The 19,087-nt window shown below is 37.8% G+C and overlaps 1 protein-coding gene across 1 annotated transcript in view; it reads right to left on the bottom strand.

The window, feature by feature from the left end:
* The window catches only part of UBE2W (ubiquitin conjugating enzyme E2 W), an 82,405-nt gene that overhangs the window by 35,737 nt on the left and 27,581 nt on the right, over positions 1–19,087 (bottom strand). Inside the window, exon 2 of the mRNA XM_059166203.1 lies at positions 5,304–5,395. Coding sequence (XP_059022186.1) covers positions 5,304–5,395 — 92 coding nt within the window. The remainder of the gene's footprint in view (positions 1–5,303; positions 5,396–19,087) is intronic.

The raw sequence follows: 19,087 nt of genomic DNA, 5'->3' as shown, positions 1-19,087 counted from the left end.
GCTGCATTAAAAACAAATAAAAAACGAAAACGTGTTCTCCTTACAAACTGGGTCTTTGCTAGCCATCAAGATCCCCCTTCATCCCTGACATCTACTATGCACAATGACTATTCCAAGGAAAAACCAGAGGACTTCCTGGTGCTCTTTCTTTAAAAGTTGATTTGATTTGTTTGATTGAATGAGTGATGAGCTAGTAAGAGCAGGAGAAAGAAAAGAGGGGAAGGGAAAAGAAGGGTCTCAGGCAGCTCTGGGCTCAACCTCAATGCAGGGCTTGATCTCAGGACCTTGAGATGATGACTTGAGTCAAAAACCAAGAGTCCAGGGGCGCCTGGGTGGCTCAGCAGGTTAAAGCCTCTGCCTTCGGCCCAGGTCATGATCCCAGGACCCTGGGATGGAGCCCCACATCGGGCTCTCTGCTCAGTGCAGAGCCTGCTTCCCTTCCTCTCTCTTTGCCTGCCTCTCTACCTACTTGTGTTCTCTGTCAAATAAATAAATAAAATCTTAAAAAAAAAAACCAAAAACAAAACGAAACCAAGAGTCCAGCTTTTTAACCAACTGAGCCACCTGGGCACCCCCTCCTGGTGCCATTTCATTCTCTTTATAAGGCAAATTTTAGGTCAGAGACACCTGGGTGGCTCAGTCTGTTAAGTGTCTGCCTTTGGCTCAGGACATGATCCTAGGTCCTGGGATCAAGTCCTGAGTCAAGCTCCTTGCTCAGCAGGGAGCCTGCTTCTTCCTCTGCCTGCCTTTCCCCTTGCTTCTGTGCTGTTTCTCTCTCTGACAATAAATAACATCCTGAAATAAAAATTTTAGGACAAGGACGCCTGGGTGGCTCAGTGGGTTAAGCCACTGCCTTCGGCTCAGGTCATGATCCCAGGGTCATGGGATCAAGTCCCGCATAGGGTTCCTTGCTCGGCAGGAAACCTGCTTCTCTCGCTGCCTCTGCCTGCCTCTCTGCCTGCTTGTGTATACTCGCTTGCACTTGCTCGCTCTCTCTCTCTCTCTCTCTCTCTGGCAAATAAATAAAAATCTTAAAAAAAAAAAATTTTAGGACATACTGTACCATAAAATTTACCTGTGATCTATCCAAATACAGCTTTTAAATAATAGCTAAGCAAATATCTTAGTAATCCTTCCAATATCTGGGTGAGACACGTCAAAGGTGGCATATATTTTCAACATTGTGCAGGATAATTTTAAATAACTTTTTGCTAATTGAAAAAGCAATATATGTTCACTCTAGAAAATTTAGAAAGGTATAAACAAAAATTACCCAAATATAATCACTGTTGAAGTACTTTCAGTACATTTCATTCTAGCCATTTTATAGTTTCTTTATCAATGGAATTGATAAATTATGTGTAGTTAAATTATGTTAAATTATGTGTACACTTGAATCAGTTGGTTAAGGGTGTGACTCTTGATTTCAGCTCAGGTCACTATCTCAGGGTCATGGTCCCATGTCGGGCTCCATGCTGGGGATGGAGTCTGCTTAAGATTCTCTCTCCCTCTGCCCACCTCCCCCTTGCTCTCTCCAAAAAATAATAATAAATAAAATTTTTAAAAAAATAACAAAACAAATAAACAAAAATAAATCCTCAGTGTTTATGAGTCCAATTAAGGGCACATGCCTCTGAGGATGAATAAAATGGGAGAAGTCTCAGTTCTTAACTTCCAGTGAGTAGTTATTGTTCTAGGGTTCTAATGTTTAAACAGTTATTTTTCATGCATTCATAGCTCCTAATCAAAGAAATGGCCAACTATTCCCCTCCAAAGGAAAAACTAGCTCCGTTGGATAAATTACAACAGGATACACACCAATATGGTCTCTCTCAGGGATTTTCAAAGGGATTATGTTTATACAAACTTTCTGCATTTCATGCTGACTACAGGCTGTAACTCAAGGGATGCCATTCCATGGTCTAACTTTGAGAAACCATTTCCCTTTTACTGACATTTAAATTGCTTCTAAATTGTCTCTAGAAATAGTAATGTTGAAATGAGTATAGTCAGTTCCAAGTTAATCTTTTTTTTTTTTTTTTTTTTTTTTTAAAGGCAAGCTCTATGTCCACCAACATGGGGCTTAAACTCACAACCCTAAGATCAAGAATTTCATGTTCTGGGCACCTGGGTGGCTCAGTGGGCTAAAGCCTCTGCCTTCGGTTCAGGTCATGATCTCAAGGTCCTGGGATCAACAACCCTGCATCAGGCTCTCTGCTCAAGCAGGGAGCCTGCTTTCCCCCTCTCCCTCTGCCCGCCTCTCTGCCTACTTGTGATCTCTATCAAATAAATATATAAAATCTTAAAAAAAATAAATAAATAAAAGAATTGCACATTCTACTAAGTGAGGCAACCAGGCACCCCTGGGTTAATCTTTCTATGTCTCTGTTCCTTCCTTAGTTCAGCATAGGGGTTTATTTATTAGTTCAAAGGATATGATATGCTTTTTCAAAAGGTCTTAATACATGCTACAAAACTGTCTTCCAGAAAGCTGAACGTGCTTTTTAAAAAAATCATCATTCTTATTCCACTTAAACATACCTTTTAAGATCTAATTTTTTAAGACTACTTTTATATCCTGGAAGACAGCCAAAGATAAAAAAAACTTTTGTGACTCATTTACAGTAAATTATTTTAAAAGAAAAACTGTCTGACAAACATCTCTAAAAATGACAGGTTTATTCTACAACAAAGATACTGCAGTTTTGGTAGTTAAACAATTTGTGGTAAAATTGCCAATCTAAACAAATGTTTCCATTTGTACAAATGTAAAACATTCCTTTAACCATTTATAAATCATTATATTACGTGGTTCTGAAAATGGGAAAGGCTGAAATAGGAAGCACTTGATTATTACTGATGAAAATGGAATATAATCTGTTCATTATACACAACCCCCCAAAAAAATCTTCATTTAATTATATAGAACAAATGTCATACACTCTAAATATGTTCTCCATTTTCAAATTTCACTTGAGAGAAATTAAAAAATCAATCAAGAGGGACGCCTGGGTGGCTCAGTTGGTTAAGCAGCTGCCTTCGGCTCAGGTCATGATCCCAGCGTCCTGGGATCGAGTCCCACATCGGGCTACTTGCTCCGCAGGGAGCCTGCTTCTCCCTCTGACTCTGCCTTCCACTCTGTCTGCCTGTGCTCGCTCTCACTCTCTCTCTCTTACAAATAAATAAATAAAATCTTTAAAAAAAAAAAAAAAAAAAAAAAAATCAATCAAGAGTCACAACAAGAAACAGAAGAACCTTAAATGAATATTACTAAGTAATAGAGGCCATCTGAAAGGCTACATACTGTAGGATTCCAACTATATGAGGGTCTGGGGAAGGGAAAACTACAGAAACAGTAAAAAGATCAATGGGAGGGGTGATGAGTAGCTGGAGCACAGGCGATCTTCAGGGCAGTGAAATATTCCACATGATACCATAATGATGAAACATGTCATTGAACATTCACCCAACCATACAGCACAACGAATGAATTACAATGTAAACTATAGACTCTGAGGGATTACGATGTGTCAATCACACCTCCTCAATTATAACAAATGTCCCACTCTGGTGGGGGATGCTGACAATGGGGGAGGGTTGTGCATGTGTGAGAGCAGAGGGTATGTGGGCAATCTCTGTACCTTCTGCTCAATTTTGCAGGGAACCTAAAAATGCTTGAGAACCTAGCCATGTTTTAAAAAGATTGTTATAGAGCTAGATATCCGTACTCATTTTCAAACAACAATATATCCATCCAAACATCAATAGATCCATTCTTCACATCTCTGTTTTTAAAAAGCTTGAATTCTGTCATAAGTATGGACTCAAATCTCAAAGTCAAAGCTAGCTAAAATTATTTCTCTAAAAGGATAAATATGTCCATGAATTCTGGTCACTTTTCCTCTCTGGACCTAGAATATATCACTATTTGAATTATTCTTTTTGTCCTATAATTTGGTTTACTGTATATTTTTTTATCTTGTTGCCTCCTCTCTCTTTCATGTTTCTGAAGATTTTAAGGAAAGGTTCCATTATTTTAAATCCCTCTCCCCATGCCCCATTTCAGAACATTTAGCCTTGTCTAACACAACTATAAAGTCAAAAGAATGGTAAAAATAGACTGTACTGGGTTGTGAGATCTTAGAATGATACTTTAGAAAACATTTCAGGGCAACTCTGTCGGGACCCTTCTCACTTGAGAGCTTTTTCTGTGTCTTCACTTAAGAAACTTCTATCGCTTGGGGGGCCTGGGTGGCTCAGTGGTTAAGCATCTGCCTTCGGCTCAGGTCATGATCCCAGGTTCCTGGGACTGAGACCCACATCAGGCTCCCTGCTCAGTGGGCGGGAAGCCTGCTTCTCCCTCTCCCACTCCCCCTGCTTGTGTTCCTTCTCACTCTGTCTCAGCAAATTAAAAAAAAAAAAAAATAGAAAAAAAAACATTTCAAACTAATTGAAATGCTCATCTTTATGAGAGGACACATATGTCTCTCTCCACTCTTCTTGGTTTCATATCTGAAAAAGACTTCTTTGTGCCCAAGGAAGGAGCAGAATTAGACCATTTCTGTGTCTTCCTTCTATGGTTCACTTTTCTATCCTCATGAAGTTTCTTATCTATTAAAAGAGGCTGCTGAAGAGTCTGGCATTTAGTTACCGTTCTGTACAGGGCAATTAATGCGTTCAGGGATTGGAGACACCTCTTGACTATTATTCTCTTCAAACCTCTACATGTGGTTTTGAAATTTTTGATAAACAACCTCATGCCAAACTGCTCTATTTTAGATGAAGATCATTTCATAAACAAAAGTCAAGCCAAAGTTTTTATATGCTGCCTCTTTAGTAGGAAACATTTTAAAATGTTACTAACCAACATATGGTTGGGGAAAAAAAAGGTTAACAAATCATACATCATACGCAATGTGTATGATGATACTATTATGAGACATACAAAATGGGAAATACGAAAGCATAGGATAAGATCTATTTATTTACCTCTTGATGGAATAAAGTGGTATGAAACATGAAAATTCCACATTTAAAATTTTTTTTAAGATTTATTTGGGAGAGAGAGCAAAGAGAGGGGCAGAGTGAGAGACAGCAAGAGAGAATCTCAAGCAGACTCCCCACTGAGTGCAGAGCCCAAAGAGGGGCTTGATCTCATGACCCTTAATCAAAATCAAGAGTTGGACACTTAACCAAATGAGCCATCCAGGTGCCCCCAAATATTACATTTTTAAAAATAAGTGTATATTCATGCTTTACACTAATAATAAAAGAAACAATGACTTCAAGAATTAAATACTTACTGTGTAATTGAATTCTGAACACTCTTTTCATTTAAAGTCATTCCGGGAGGTGGGTCATTTTGCAAAGCCAACAGTTCTTTCTGCAGTCGTTTCTAGAAAAGAATATCAACAGTAATTTGTACTTAAAAAAAAAAAAAAGACAATACAAACATCCTTCTAGTTTCCATCTGAAATCCTTGAGTAAATTTCTTCCAAATGCTCACACCTTTTCTTTTGCAAGAACTTTTCATCTTGTATATATCTTATATACCTCTTTAATTTTTGTTTGCCCTGTAATTCACAATCAAAATATTTCTAAATAGATTTGTAAACAATGATGCTGTTAAGTGGTTACGAAAAGCAGACCACTACCTACAAAACGTCACTGCTACTCCACTGAGGTTATAAGATCTCAGCCCAGATTATAACTGCTTAAAAGTTTCAGCAGTGTTTCCTTTACTACTTTCCAATTATAAAAACCACACTTCTCCATCATCCTTTAAAAATGTCACTTTAGGGGAGAAGGGGGTGGGATTATGGACATTGGGGAGGGTATGTGATTTGGTGAGTGCTGTGAAGTGTGTAAACCTGGTGATTCACAGACCTGGGGATAAAAATATATGTTTATAAAAAATATATGTTTATAAAAAATAAAAAATTTAAAAAAAAAAAATAAAAAAATAAAAATGTCACTTTAGACATACAAGCTTGCCAAAAAACTATACAGTAACCACATATGCAAAAAGCCTTTTGAAAATGTTTTGAATAATTTTAATTTACAATTTACAGCCCATATTTGTTTTCATTTTTAAATAGGATACCTACACACAAACTTTCAATTCCAGAATATAATGTCAGGACCTGATATATAGTTATTTTTCCACACATTAGATGCTCCCAAATGGCTATATTTTACATTCTTGTTTATACAGTTTTTATTGCTCACTCTTCCCATGTAATCACTAGTGGACATTCTTTCCCAGTATACAACAAAGCAACACAAAAACCACAGAAGCCCACAGCTTATGGGTTTAAAAACCAAATAACTAATGTTATTAGAACTGATGTAACACTATAAAGACTCTTAATGAGCATCTTTTCTTGCATTAAAGTAAACAAGCATGGATATCTGTTCACAACTCAACAATTTTCCATTTAAAAGCTAGCTTGTAGTTTTTCTGGACAATGAAATATTACTAACAATATAGCATGTTTCTAGATCTTTTCAATGCTGGATACTTTCAAGTAAGCTTAACATCATCCAACACCATTACAGGTTAGAAAACTTCTCCCTTCTTTCTTGAGAATCACTGCACAAGAACCTATTAATAGGCACATACTTGACCCACAGACAGCTAGCTATCTATGGACCATCATGTCTTTGCTTTGTTCTCTGCAGCCCTTCTGCAATTACGTTCTTACATTTGTCTGGCTGCCTCCTTACAAGGAGGATGGACAATGTTGTTGATCACAGCAAACCCAGGGCCTAAAACATGCTCAAAAACATTTGCTAATAAATCAATACAAATTATCCAAAAAACCCAAAACAAAACAAAACAAAATCTCCTAAATGGCCCTTTAAATGGCCAAGAATGAAAACTTCCCTTGGATCTTGCAATATCACAATTGCTAATAACAATGAAAATAAAGTATCGGCTACTTGCAATTTCTGACGTCAGCTGCCTCCCAAAATGTAAAATAATTACAAACTGAAAAGTACTTAAGAGAAATTTAACTACCTAAAATGTAAAAAAAAGCTGCCTGCCTAAATAACTTGTTTTGAATAAAGGAATGTAATTGGGATAAATTTTTGTTAGAACAAGGTTTTTAATTTATTCCACTTACAATAACAAATGTGGGTTATATGATCAAGTAAATGTTTTTATTAAGTTTTTTTTTTTTTTTAAGATTTTTATTTATTTATTTGACAGACAGAGATCACAAGTAGGCAGAGAGGCAGGAAGAGAGAGAGAGAAGGAAGCAGGCTCCCTGCTTGAGCAGAGAGCCCAATGCGGGGCCCGATCCCAGGACTCTGAGATCATGACCTGAGCCGAAGGCAGAGGCTTTAACCCACTGAGCCACCCAGGCGCCCCTTTATTAAGTTTTTAATTTTAATTCCAGTATCGTTAACATACAGTGTTATATTAACAGGTATACAATATAGTGATTCAGTGATCAAGTACATTTTTAAAAACACTGGGTACAAAATGGAGAAACTATTTTCTTCAATGCAGGCCTTCTCAGAGACTTCTTTTTTATTTTATTTTTTTTTAAGATTTTATTTATTTATTTGACAGATCACAAGCAGGCAGAGAAAGAGGAGGAAGCAGGGTCCCTGCTGAGCAGAGAGCCAGCCCGATGTGGGGCTCGACCCCAGGACCCTGGGATCATGACCTGAGACGAAGGCAGAGGCTTTAACCCACTGAGCCACCCAGGTGCCACTCAGAGACTTCTAATATACTAACTAGCACATGATTCTCCAAGGGGAAGAAGATAACACAGAGGCTTCCAAAAGTAACGGAACCCCCTTAGTGTAAAGCATCTTGGAAAAATCTTGTTTCAATAACCACATTTTGGGGATCTTGAGAACCTCACTGAAACAGGGAAAGCAATCTCTAATTATCAAATCAAGGGAAGTTTATTTGCATAGCTACTAACTGAAACAGGAGGATAAAAAGGTAAGCTCTGAAGAATTTTACTGGCATAATTAACCCTAGGTCTCCTGAATATAGTGATACAAAAAAGAAATGTTTTCCACACCCTGATACTACTCCTTACATGTTCTCAAGAGACTTGTGATGACCAAACTCCAAGAGCAATCTCCAATTAACTCTGTTTCCTTATATTCACATTTTTCTGTAGTTCCTTCCAACACTGTACCAAAACTGTCAGTGACCAACAGAATATAGCAGAAACAATGTTACTCCCAAGATTAGGTTCTAAAAGACTATGGCTTACATTTTGGTCACTCTCCGCAGAATCATTTGCCATACTGTGAACAGCCCAATTCAGAAGCTCACATGCTAAGATTACTGGCCTCCTGGGGCACCAGGGTGGCTCAGTGGGTTAAGCCTCTGCCTTCGGCTCAGTCATAATCTCAGAGTCCTGAGATCGAGCCCTGCATTGGGCTCTCTGCTCGGCAGGGAGTCTGCTCCCCACCCCCTGCCTACTTGTGATCTCTGTCAAATAAATAAATAAAATCCTTAAAAAAGAGAGAGAGAGAAAAGAAAAGAAACAGTAATTCCTTGGAGAAGGCAGGACATTTATTTATTTTTTTTTTTAAAAAGACTTTGTTTGAGAGAGAGTGTGCTTACGTGCGCACATGCAGGCAGAGGCAGAGGGAAAGAAAGCAGCGGACTCCTCACTGAACACAGAGCCCAATCCCAGGACTCTGAGATCAAAACCTGAGTCAAAGTCAGATACTTAACTGACTCAGCCACCCAGGTGCCCCAACATGTCTTTAAGTAACCAATCGGTCCTCTCAAGGGTCCACTGGATCTTCTAAGCAACTGGTTTTAATCAGTTATACTCAAAAAGAAAACAAAACAAAAACAAAAAAAAAAGGGGGGGGGGGACTGATTCCGAGTTTCCTGAATGTGGAACCAGAAGCTAAAAGAGAAAGATCTAAAAAATTTGATGTAAAAATAAAAAAATAATTCCTACTCACTTGAGGATATGAAGAACGACTGTAAACTAGAGATCACACCATGTAGCCTCAATCAACAGAAAGCTATTATCTCATGAGGAGATAATAGCTAATAGCTTCCTAATTTGGAAGACAAAACTTAGAAAAAGCAAAAGAAAAATACAAAAGCAATGATACCACTTGTTGTGAAAACTATAGCATGGCAATGTGGTCAGCTTTCCCAGACAGTACTGAAAATGGCAGCTACAGAATGAGGTAGCTGGAAATAATGGGAAATAGCTGCAAAAGGTAACTACTGTAAACAAAGAAGCAGGAAACTACCCAGAAACCACTGGGTGAGGAAGAAGCCAAGAAATTAGAGTTCTAGTAGTTCTTGACCAAATATCACCCTTTTCTGTACCTAAACTGGTGAGGTATGGGAAAACTAATTACATATATTGCAAATGTACCATGTTCTCTGAATCTAAGAAACATCATCATAAGATGCACCATTATCTTACAGAACACCAGAAAAGGAAAACTTCTGCCAATTAAACACCATTGGTAAGATATCGATTCCAGATGTTTAAATATTTTTTTAAATATACATTAAAAAATCTATGAACATTATATTAATAAAAGTTTAATTTCTGAGTAAGTTGAATATGGCTAAAATGATTCTTTTTTCAATATTTAACACCTAACCAAAAATACATGATCTCAATCTTTAAATATACACTTTATTTCCAGAATTTACATAACAGCAGTACACAGACATCTTCTCCTCCCTGACTAAAAGGCCTGAAGTTACTAGCAAGAGAATTTCTTTTTCTCTTCTTGTCCATCAAAAACAGGCAGGCCCAGAACCTAAATGTTTGGAAGCACCTCAAACATAGAATAAATCCGAAAACTCATATCTAAGCCTCATCTTACGTTGGCTCGAGTCTGGAAGACTCAGGAATTTGAGCTGTGAGAGATCCTGGTGGATTTATATACTCAATAAGAAAGATCTTGATACATCTAGATACCTTGAGAAGCAATGCTTATGAACACTTTCAGAACTGATTTGGCTTGAGGCACCTCACTGGCAGACAGTAGAACCTGCGACTTTTGATCTCAGGGTGGTAAATTTAAGCCCCACATTGGGTGGGGAACCTACATAAACCACAACCACCACCACCACCACCAAACTGGTTTGGCTTTTCAGTGGCTCTGGCTTGGTAGATCAGCCATGAATGCAAATAACTCAACCCCACTCTTCATTACCTAACAAAAGAGTCTGTTTACTTTTGGTGGATACGCCACATTATTTTTGTTTAACCCTAATCATCTTCAGTGATAGTACTACAATACTACAAACATTTATTGCTTCACGTGTTCTTAAACTATAATCTACTGCCTCACTGAAACCAGCTGGAGAAATATGTTATTAAATTATCAAGGAGAATTTCTCCAACTCCTCATTAAATGAAAAGCATGGCCTGGTACCAGGTCCACACACCACACTTTGTGTAGCACAGGCTTAACCATAAAGCATTATCCTAACGATGTGATCTCTGCCTCTTCAGCTACTGTCATTTTCATCAATGTCCACTGTTAAATATTATTCCAGTTTTTGCTTTTTTTTACACAGCTGAGGATGATGGGTATGATAGTATTTTTTTTTAAATACTACTATGGTTGTTCCATAATGCACACTACTGTTTAAGCTGAAAAATACCACATCAAATGAAATGCACCAAGTTGCCAGTTGTGAATGCAACATAAAAGTTCATACAGGAAACTGAAAGTGCTAACTCAGTGAATACACAAGTGGTAAGAAGTTAAACAGCCTTATTGATGATATGGACAAAGTCTAACTGGTCTGGATTGATCAAAACAGCCACAAGAGCTCCTTCAATCAAAGCCTAATCCAGAGATAGGCACTAACTCTTTAAATCTGTGAAATCTAAGAAAGGTGAGGAAGCTACAGAAGAAAGGTCTGAAGCTGGCAGAGACTGGTTCATAAGGTTTAAGGAAAGAAAAGAAGCTGGTTCCATAACATGAAAGTGCAAGGTGAAGTGGCAAGTTCTCCAGAAGATCCAGCTAAGATAATTAACGAGGGTGGTTCACTAAACAACAGATTTTCAATGGAGATGAAACTGTCTTCTATTAGAAGAAAATGCCATCTAAAACTTCCATAGCTAGAGAACATAAGTCAATGGCTGGCTTCAAAAGCTTCAAAGGACAGGCTGACTCTTGTTAGGGACTAACACAGCTGTGGACTTTAAGCTGAAGTCAATGCTCATTGATGATTCCAAAAATCCTAGAGCCCTTCAGAATTATGCTGAATCTACTTTCCCTCTGTTCTGTAAACAGAACAACAAAGCCTGGATGACAGCACGTCTGTTTACAACAGTTTACTGAATATTTTAAGTCTACTCTTGAGACCAACTGCTCAGGGAAGATTCCTTTGAAAATACTGCTCCTCACTGACAATGTACCTAGTCACCCAAGAGCTCTGATGGAGACGTGCGAAGAGATTAATGTTGTTCTCATGCCAGCTAACATAACATCTATTCTGCAGTCATAGATCATGGACTAATTCTGACTTTCAAGTTTCATTATTTAAACACATTTCATAAGATATAGTTCCAATAGAGTTGATTCCTCTGATGCATCTGGTCAAAGCAAACTGAAAATCTTCTGGAAAGGATTTACTCTTGTAGGTGCCATTAAGGACATGTGTAATTCACAGGATGAGGTCAAAATATCAACACTAGCAGGAGTGTAGTTGATTCCAATCCTCATGGATGACTCTGAGGGGTTCAAGAATTCAGTGGAGGAAGTAACTGCAGATGTGGTAGAAACAGCAAAAGTAGAATTAGAAGTGGAGCCTGAAGATGTGACAGAACTGCTGTATCTCATGATAAAATTTGAATGGATGACGAGTTGCTTCTTATAGATGAACGAAGAAAGTGGTTTCTTGAGATGGAATCTACTGGTAAAGATGCTGTGACAATTGTTGAAATTAGAAAGGATTCAGAGTACTACATAAACTTAGTTAATAAAGCAGTGGTAGGGTTTGAAAGGATTGATTCCTATTTTGAAAAAGTTCTACTGTGGGTCAGATACTGTTAAACACAGAAATAGTTCCTGAAAGGAAGAGTTGATTGATATGGCAAATTTCACTCTTGTCTTATTTTAAGAAATTGCCACAGCCACCCCCACCTTCAGCACCTACAACCCTGAACAGTCAGTGACCATCAACAGCAAGACAAGAACCTCCACCAGCAAAGAGATTACAATTCACTAAGAGCTCAATGGTGGTCAGCATTCTTGAGCAGTAAAGTATTTTTCTTTTCAAAGATTTTCATTTAGTTATTTGACATAGAAAGACAGAAAGAGAGGGAACACAAGCAGGGGGAGTTGGAGAGGGAGAATCAGGCTTCCCGCTGAGCAGAGAGCCTGATGCAGGTCTTGATGCAGGTTTCAGTCCCAGGACCCTGGGATTATGACCTGAGCCATAGGCAGGTGCTTAACAACTGAGCCACCCAGCTACCTGAAAATTATTTTTCAATTGAAATTGAAAAGTATTTTTCAATTACCCTATGCACACTGTTTTTTCAGACATAATGTTACTGCATACTTAAGACTATAATATAGTATAAATATAACTTTTATATGCACTGGGAAACCAGAAATTACATCTGACTTTATTATGATATTTGCTTTGATGCAGTGGTCTAAACCAAATCCACAGTATCTCTGAAGTATGCCTGTATTCTAAAGAGTAAAAATTCTGGGGCACCTAGGGGCTCCATAGGTGAAGCATCCAACTCTTGATTTCGGCTCAGGTTGTGATCTCAGAGTTGTGAGAACTAGCCTCAGCTCAGGCTCTGCGCTCAGCAGGGCATCTGCTTGAGATTTCTGCCCCTCAGGACTCCACAACCCCACCTCCCGCGCATGGTCTTTCTCTCCCTCTAAAATAAATAAATAAATAAATAAATAAATGTATTTTTTTTTTTTAAATAAAAGGTAAAAAAATTCTTATTTAGGTTAGGGAAAAACAGAAAAAAAAAAAACATTAAAAGCTTAGAGATAAATGTCAATGGTTGCTAATACAACTGTATGTGAAATGGCTAACAATGCCTTTCTCTCATTTCATCTACCAACCAAGAGGAAGTGGAAGGTTATCAATACAGGAACATAATGGAATAAAAACAAGATTACTATACACATTACTATCATACAGTATCAAACTACTACTATTTTTCCCCAACATTAAACAATTATAATGGCTCTCTTTGTTCTTTCAGGGTGAGAGGCAGGCAATGAAATGATCTCACCTTATTTTAAAATGAAGCAGAATTTGATTCATGCAAATTAAGGACACATTTTCTTTCCTACTGAATTCTAAATACACTTCTACAGACCTTGGTGCCTAACAGTTACTTGTTGAAACTTTGTCCCCTTTTTGGAAATGGAAAGCCTCCATCAGACCGGAATGCAAATGTGACAAGACTTAAAGATTCCTCTTCTTAAAAACATCCCACAGCCTAAAGAAAGATAAATATGTAATAATTTCCACATGCTTTGGGGGTACAGTAGTGCCTAAAAGGGGAGGAGTGATCAAAGAAAGAAACCAGGATCATGGTAAGCTGAAAACCAAAAGAAGGATGTGTTTTAAAAACTAAACAATTTCTTTTTCAGCAGAATGGCAGAGCCAATATTCTGAAAAATTCTATAAAAAGCAAAAAGTGAGGGGCACTTGGGTGGCTCAGTGGGCTGAAGCTTCTGCTTTCGGCTGGGGTCATGATCTCAGGTCCTGGGATCAAGCCCCGCTTTGGGCTCTCTGCTCAGCAGGGAGCCTGCTTCTCCCTCTCTCTGCCTACTTGTGATCTCTGTCAAATAAAATAAAATTTAAAAAAAGCAAAAAGTGAGTGTAGGAATCCTGAAATAAAAGGATCATGGCTGGGGCGCCTGGGTGAAGCCGCTGCCTTCGGCTCAGGTCATGATCTCAGGGTCCTAGGATCGAGTCCCGAATCGGGCTCTCGGCTCAGCAGGGAGCCTGCTTCCCCTTCCCCCTCTGCCTGCCTCTCTGCCTACTTGTGATCTCTCTCTGTCAAATAAATAAATAAAATCTTAAGAAAAAAAAAAAAAAAAAAGGATCATAGCTGGATTTCACCTTGGGGACTTCCACCGAACCCAAGGAAGGGCAAGACCAAAAAGCAAGGAAAGAAGACTAAAAACTCTTCAACATAAGGGTAAGTTAAGATACAGGGCACAGAAATTTCCCTGTTTTGAACAGAGCAATGGGCAGAGAAAGAATGAACTTCTACCATGAAATGTCTTAACCTTAAGCGGACACTCAGGTCGGTTCATAGTATGAATTCCTGCAATCTTACGCAAGAATTTAATCAAAAGTGGCCCAAGAAGTAATGTCAGGGGGCGCCTGGGTGGCTCAGTGGTTTAAGCTTCTGCTTTCAGCTCGGGTCATGATCTCAGGGTCCTGGGATTGAGCCCACTCAGCGGGGAGCCTGCTTCCCCACCCCCACCCCCGCCTGCCTCTCTGCCTACTTGTGATCTCTATCAAATAAATAAATAAAAATATTTAAAAAAAAAAAAGAATCATTGTTAAAAAAAGAAGTAATGTCAGGCAACTGGCAGAAGCAAATATAAATCCTTGAGGAAAAAAACTTTTCTATCCCTTTGAGGCAACAATTTTGCTTGTGAGAATCTCGAAATTATGTCTATTTATCTTTGTGTTCCTAGCATTCAAAACTGCCTGGCACATAATGTTTTTTGTCTTTACTAAGATGTTTCAAAACAAATTAATAATTTTAATTAATTAATTAATTAATTGAACTAATTCACTATTTGCAAGTATAAAATCCAGAAACAATATATGTATATGTCTATCAATAGCTAAATTACACAAATTATGTCATATGGAAGTAAGGCTAAGCAACCACTAAGAATTATGTGTACTAACAAAAGAACCCTAAAATATACTGAAGAATAAAAAGCAAGCCTTAATCAGGGAAATATAAATCAAAACCACAATGAGATATCACCTCATGCCAGTCAGAACGGCTAAAATTAACAACTCAGGAAACAACAAATGTTGGTGAGGATGTGGAGAAAGGGGAACCCTTTTACATTGCTGGTAGGAACGCAAACTGGTGCAGCCACTCTGGAAGAGAGCATGGAGGTTCCTCAAAAAGTTAAAAATAGAGCCATAACAGCCAAAATATGGAACGAACACAGATGTCCATCAACAAATGAATGGATATGATGTGGTATAGGGGTGCCTGGATGGCTCAGTTGGCTAAGTGGTGGCCTTTGGCTCAGGTCATGATCTCAGGGTCCTAGGATAAAGCCCTGAGTTGGGCTCCCTGCTCAGTGGGGAGTCTGCTTTTCACTCTGCCCCGCCCCCTTGCTTGTGCATGCCCTCTCCATTCCCCCGGCAGCTCATTCTCTCAAATAAATAAAATCTTTAAAAAAAAAAAAAAGATGTGGTATAGGTATATGTATACTCAACCATCAGGAAAGAATGAAATCTTGCCATTTGCAATGATATGGATGGAACTGGGGGGCATTATGCTATGTGAAAGAAGTCAGAGAAAGACAATTATACGATTTCACTCATATGTGGAATTTAAGAAACAAAACAGATGAACATAGGAAAACAGTTGCTGGAGAGGAGATGGGTGGATGGATGGGATAAATGGGTGATGGGCACTTGATATACTAAGCACTGGGTGTTACATGCAACTGAGAATCACTAAATAACCTCAGAAACTTATAATACACTATCCTGTTAAGTGAAATTTAAATGTTAAAAATATTTTAAAAAGCAAGGCTCAAAATATATATAATTTCTTTACGTTAAAACAAAAGCAAGAGATTTGGGATGCCTTGGTGGCTCAGTTGGTTAAGTCTCTGCCTTCCGCTCAGGTCATGATGCCTGGGGGTGGTCCCACATCTGGCTCTTTACTTGGTCAGGAGCCTACTTCTCCCTCTGCCTGCTGTTCCCCCTGCTTGTGCTTTCTCTTTCTCTCTCTGACAAAATCTTAAAAAAAATTTATTTATACAAATGTTATATAAATGCATAAAAGGAGGTCAGAAGGAAGCACAACCATTTTACAGCAGTCCCCTCGAAGCAGTGGAAATGGATGAGAAAGAAGACATTCCTATTTGCATTATTATACTAGGACTTTTACAGCAAGAATGTAGAAGTGATTTCTCATATAATTAAAAAATAAATTTAAGGGCTCAATGGATGAAAACATATCCACGTAAGAACCAGCACACAAATACTGAGAGCAGCATTATTCACAATAGCCAAAAAGAGGAAGCAACCCAATGTCCATTAACTGACAAGTAGGTAAGCAAGTGTGTCCAGACAACAGAATGTTATTTGGCCATAAAAAAGAGTGAAGTACTGACAAATGCTGTAACATGGATGAACCGCAAAAACATTATGCTAAGTCAAACAAATCTGTCACAAAAGACTACATACATAATACCATTTATATGAAATATCCAGAACAGGCAAGTTACAGATACAGAAAGTAGACTGGTGTCTGCCCGAAGGAGACAGAGTGGGGAGAGAAGTGATAAAGAGTGCTTATGGGTACAATTTTTCTTTTGGGGGTAACAAAAATATTCTAATATTAAATTATGGGAACAGGTACACAAGTAGGTAAATATACTAAAAACCATTGACTCTACACTTTAAACGGTCAATTTTATGGCATGTAAGTTATATCTAAATACAACTTTAAAAAAATTCAGTGGACAGATTGAATAAGAGATTAAATTAGTACCTAAACAATAATCTGAAGAGTTTATCCAGAAATGTAACAGAGAAACAGAGATAAAAGTATGAAACAAGACAAAAGAGAATAAGCGGCAACATTTATAAAGAGATAATGATGGAGAATTTCCTAAAAAGTTGCTGAAGATATCAATCCTCAGGTCCTAGAAACCCAATGAATTCCAACAGCGTAAATAAAAAGAATTTCAAACTTTAAAAATGCAAAGAATATCAACTAAAAAGAGCTAATCCTAAATCCAGAAAGAAAAGATAGATTACCCACAAAGATACAGAAACTAGGCTGATGGCTATCATTTTATAAAAGTAACAATAAGGACGGGTAACATTACAACTTAGAAAACAGTGGAATTTTATCTTTAAAGTGAAAACAACAGGCAATTTTGGCTCTTATATCAAGCAAAACTAAGTTTCAGGATCACAGGTGAAATAAAGCTACTTTCAGACAAAACAAGTTTACCACCAACAGTAACCAACTATAAGATAAATATTGACTTCCTTCTGGAAAATGATCCCAAATGACAAGTTTAAGATCCAAGAAGGAATGGAAAGGAAAAATAAATATGTGAGTAAATCTGAACACTGAATATAAAACAATATAGGCCCAGGATTCCTTATGGAAAAACTCTTGGGACCTGATGTGTTTCAAAATCAAGAAATTTTTGATTTTATAAAAATAACAATGTCAATAATGTCATAAAGCAGCACCCCCATCAAGCAAATTAGGATTTAGCACTTAGGCAGGTAAATATTTACAGTCATGCACATTTACAGTACATGTGATTTCTTTCAAGACTATGCAGTCTCATGATCATTCAGGTCAGGTCTCACCACTAGAAAGATCTGTAGTCAACTTACACATAAATTTTGGTTTCTAAACTTCTTTTTTAGATTTTAGATTTCAATAAAAGATATGAGCTCAAAATATCAATTGGTAAGATTAAAACAGGACAAAACCAAGATACAGGGCAATCAACACATAAATTGGAAGACATGTGATGGGGAGTTAAAATCATCTGAAGGTCACTTTTTTTTTGAGAAGAGTGGAAACAGGGGTGCTTGGCGGGCTCAGTCAGTAGAACATGCAACTCTTGATCTTAGGGTCATGAATAAAAGAGTACAAATATTCATAAGCTTTATTTTTTTTTAAAGACAATGATAATCAACATTGGTAAGCTTTAGGTTTTGATAACTATGCACATTAAATTAGATATCACTAATGACAAACCATTTGGCATTTTGTAAATCTGAATATAAACTACAACTCATCCACCATTTCCATCCCAAGGTATTTATCCAACATATGTATGAAAACAGAACACATGCATAAGAATGTTTATAGTGGCATTATTCATGATAGGCCCAACTAGGAACGGTTTATTAACAGTAAAATGGGTAATTAATTTATGGTCTATTCATACACTTCAATAAAAATGAATCAGTTCCACACAAAACATGAATCATCTTATAAACAAATGTTGACCAAATGAGGTCAAAGGAAAGAGTACGTATCATATAATTTCATTTACGTAAAGCTCACCAACAAAGTAATCGATGGTGTTAGAAAGTCAAGATAGTGTTAACTTTTGGAGAGCAGGAGAAGGTAGTAGTGATTACTATCTTTTCTACTTTTCTTCATGTTTGACATTTTCATTAACAAAAAGTCTGGAATAAAAGCAAGAAAAACAGGGCTCCTGGGTGGCTCAGTGGGTTAAGCCTCTGCCCTCAGATCAGGTCAGCATCTCAGGGTCCTAGGATGGAGCTGGGCATCAGCAGTCACTCTGCTCAGCAGGAAGCCTGCTCCCCACCCGCCCTGCCCCACCTACTTGTGATCTCTGTCAAATAAATAAATAAATCTTAAAAAACACACAAACAAGAATAACAACAATAAAACAAATGCAAAAACCTCTTCAACCTCAGCCACAGCAACTTCTTCCTAGGAACATCGCCAAAGGCTAAGGAAACAAGGGCAAAAATTAACTACTGGGACTACTGGGATCAAAAGCTTTCACACAGCAAAGGAAACAGTTAACAAAATCAAAAGACAACTGACAGAATGGGAGAAGATATTTACAAACGACTATCAGATAAAGGGATAGTATCCAAAATCTATGAAGAGCTTAGCAAACGCAACACTCAAAGAACAAATAATCCAATCAAGAAATGGGCAGAACACACAAACAGACATTTCTGCAAAGACGACATCCAGATGGCCAAAAGACACATGAAAAAGTGCTCCACATCACTCAGCATCAGGGAAATACAAATCAAAACCACAATGAGGTATCACCTCACACTAGTCAGAACGGCTAAAATTAGCAAGTCAGGAAATGACAGATGCTGGTGAGGATGCAGAGAAAG

This window comes from Mustela lutreola, chromosome 3 (assembly GCF_030435805.1).
Source record: "Mustela lutreola isolate mMusLut2 chromosome 3, mMusLut2.pri, whole genome shotgun sequence".
In the NCBI taxonomy this organism is placed as follows: Eukaryota; Metazoa; Chordata; class Mammalia; order Carnivora; family Mustelidae; genus Mustela; species Mustela lutreola.
The sequence above is the reverse complement of the archived record's forward strand: the minus strand, read 5'-3'. Positions and strand labels throughout refer to the sequence as shown.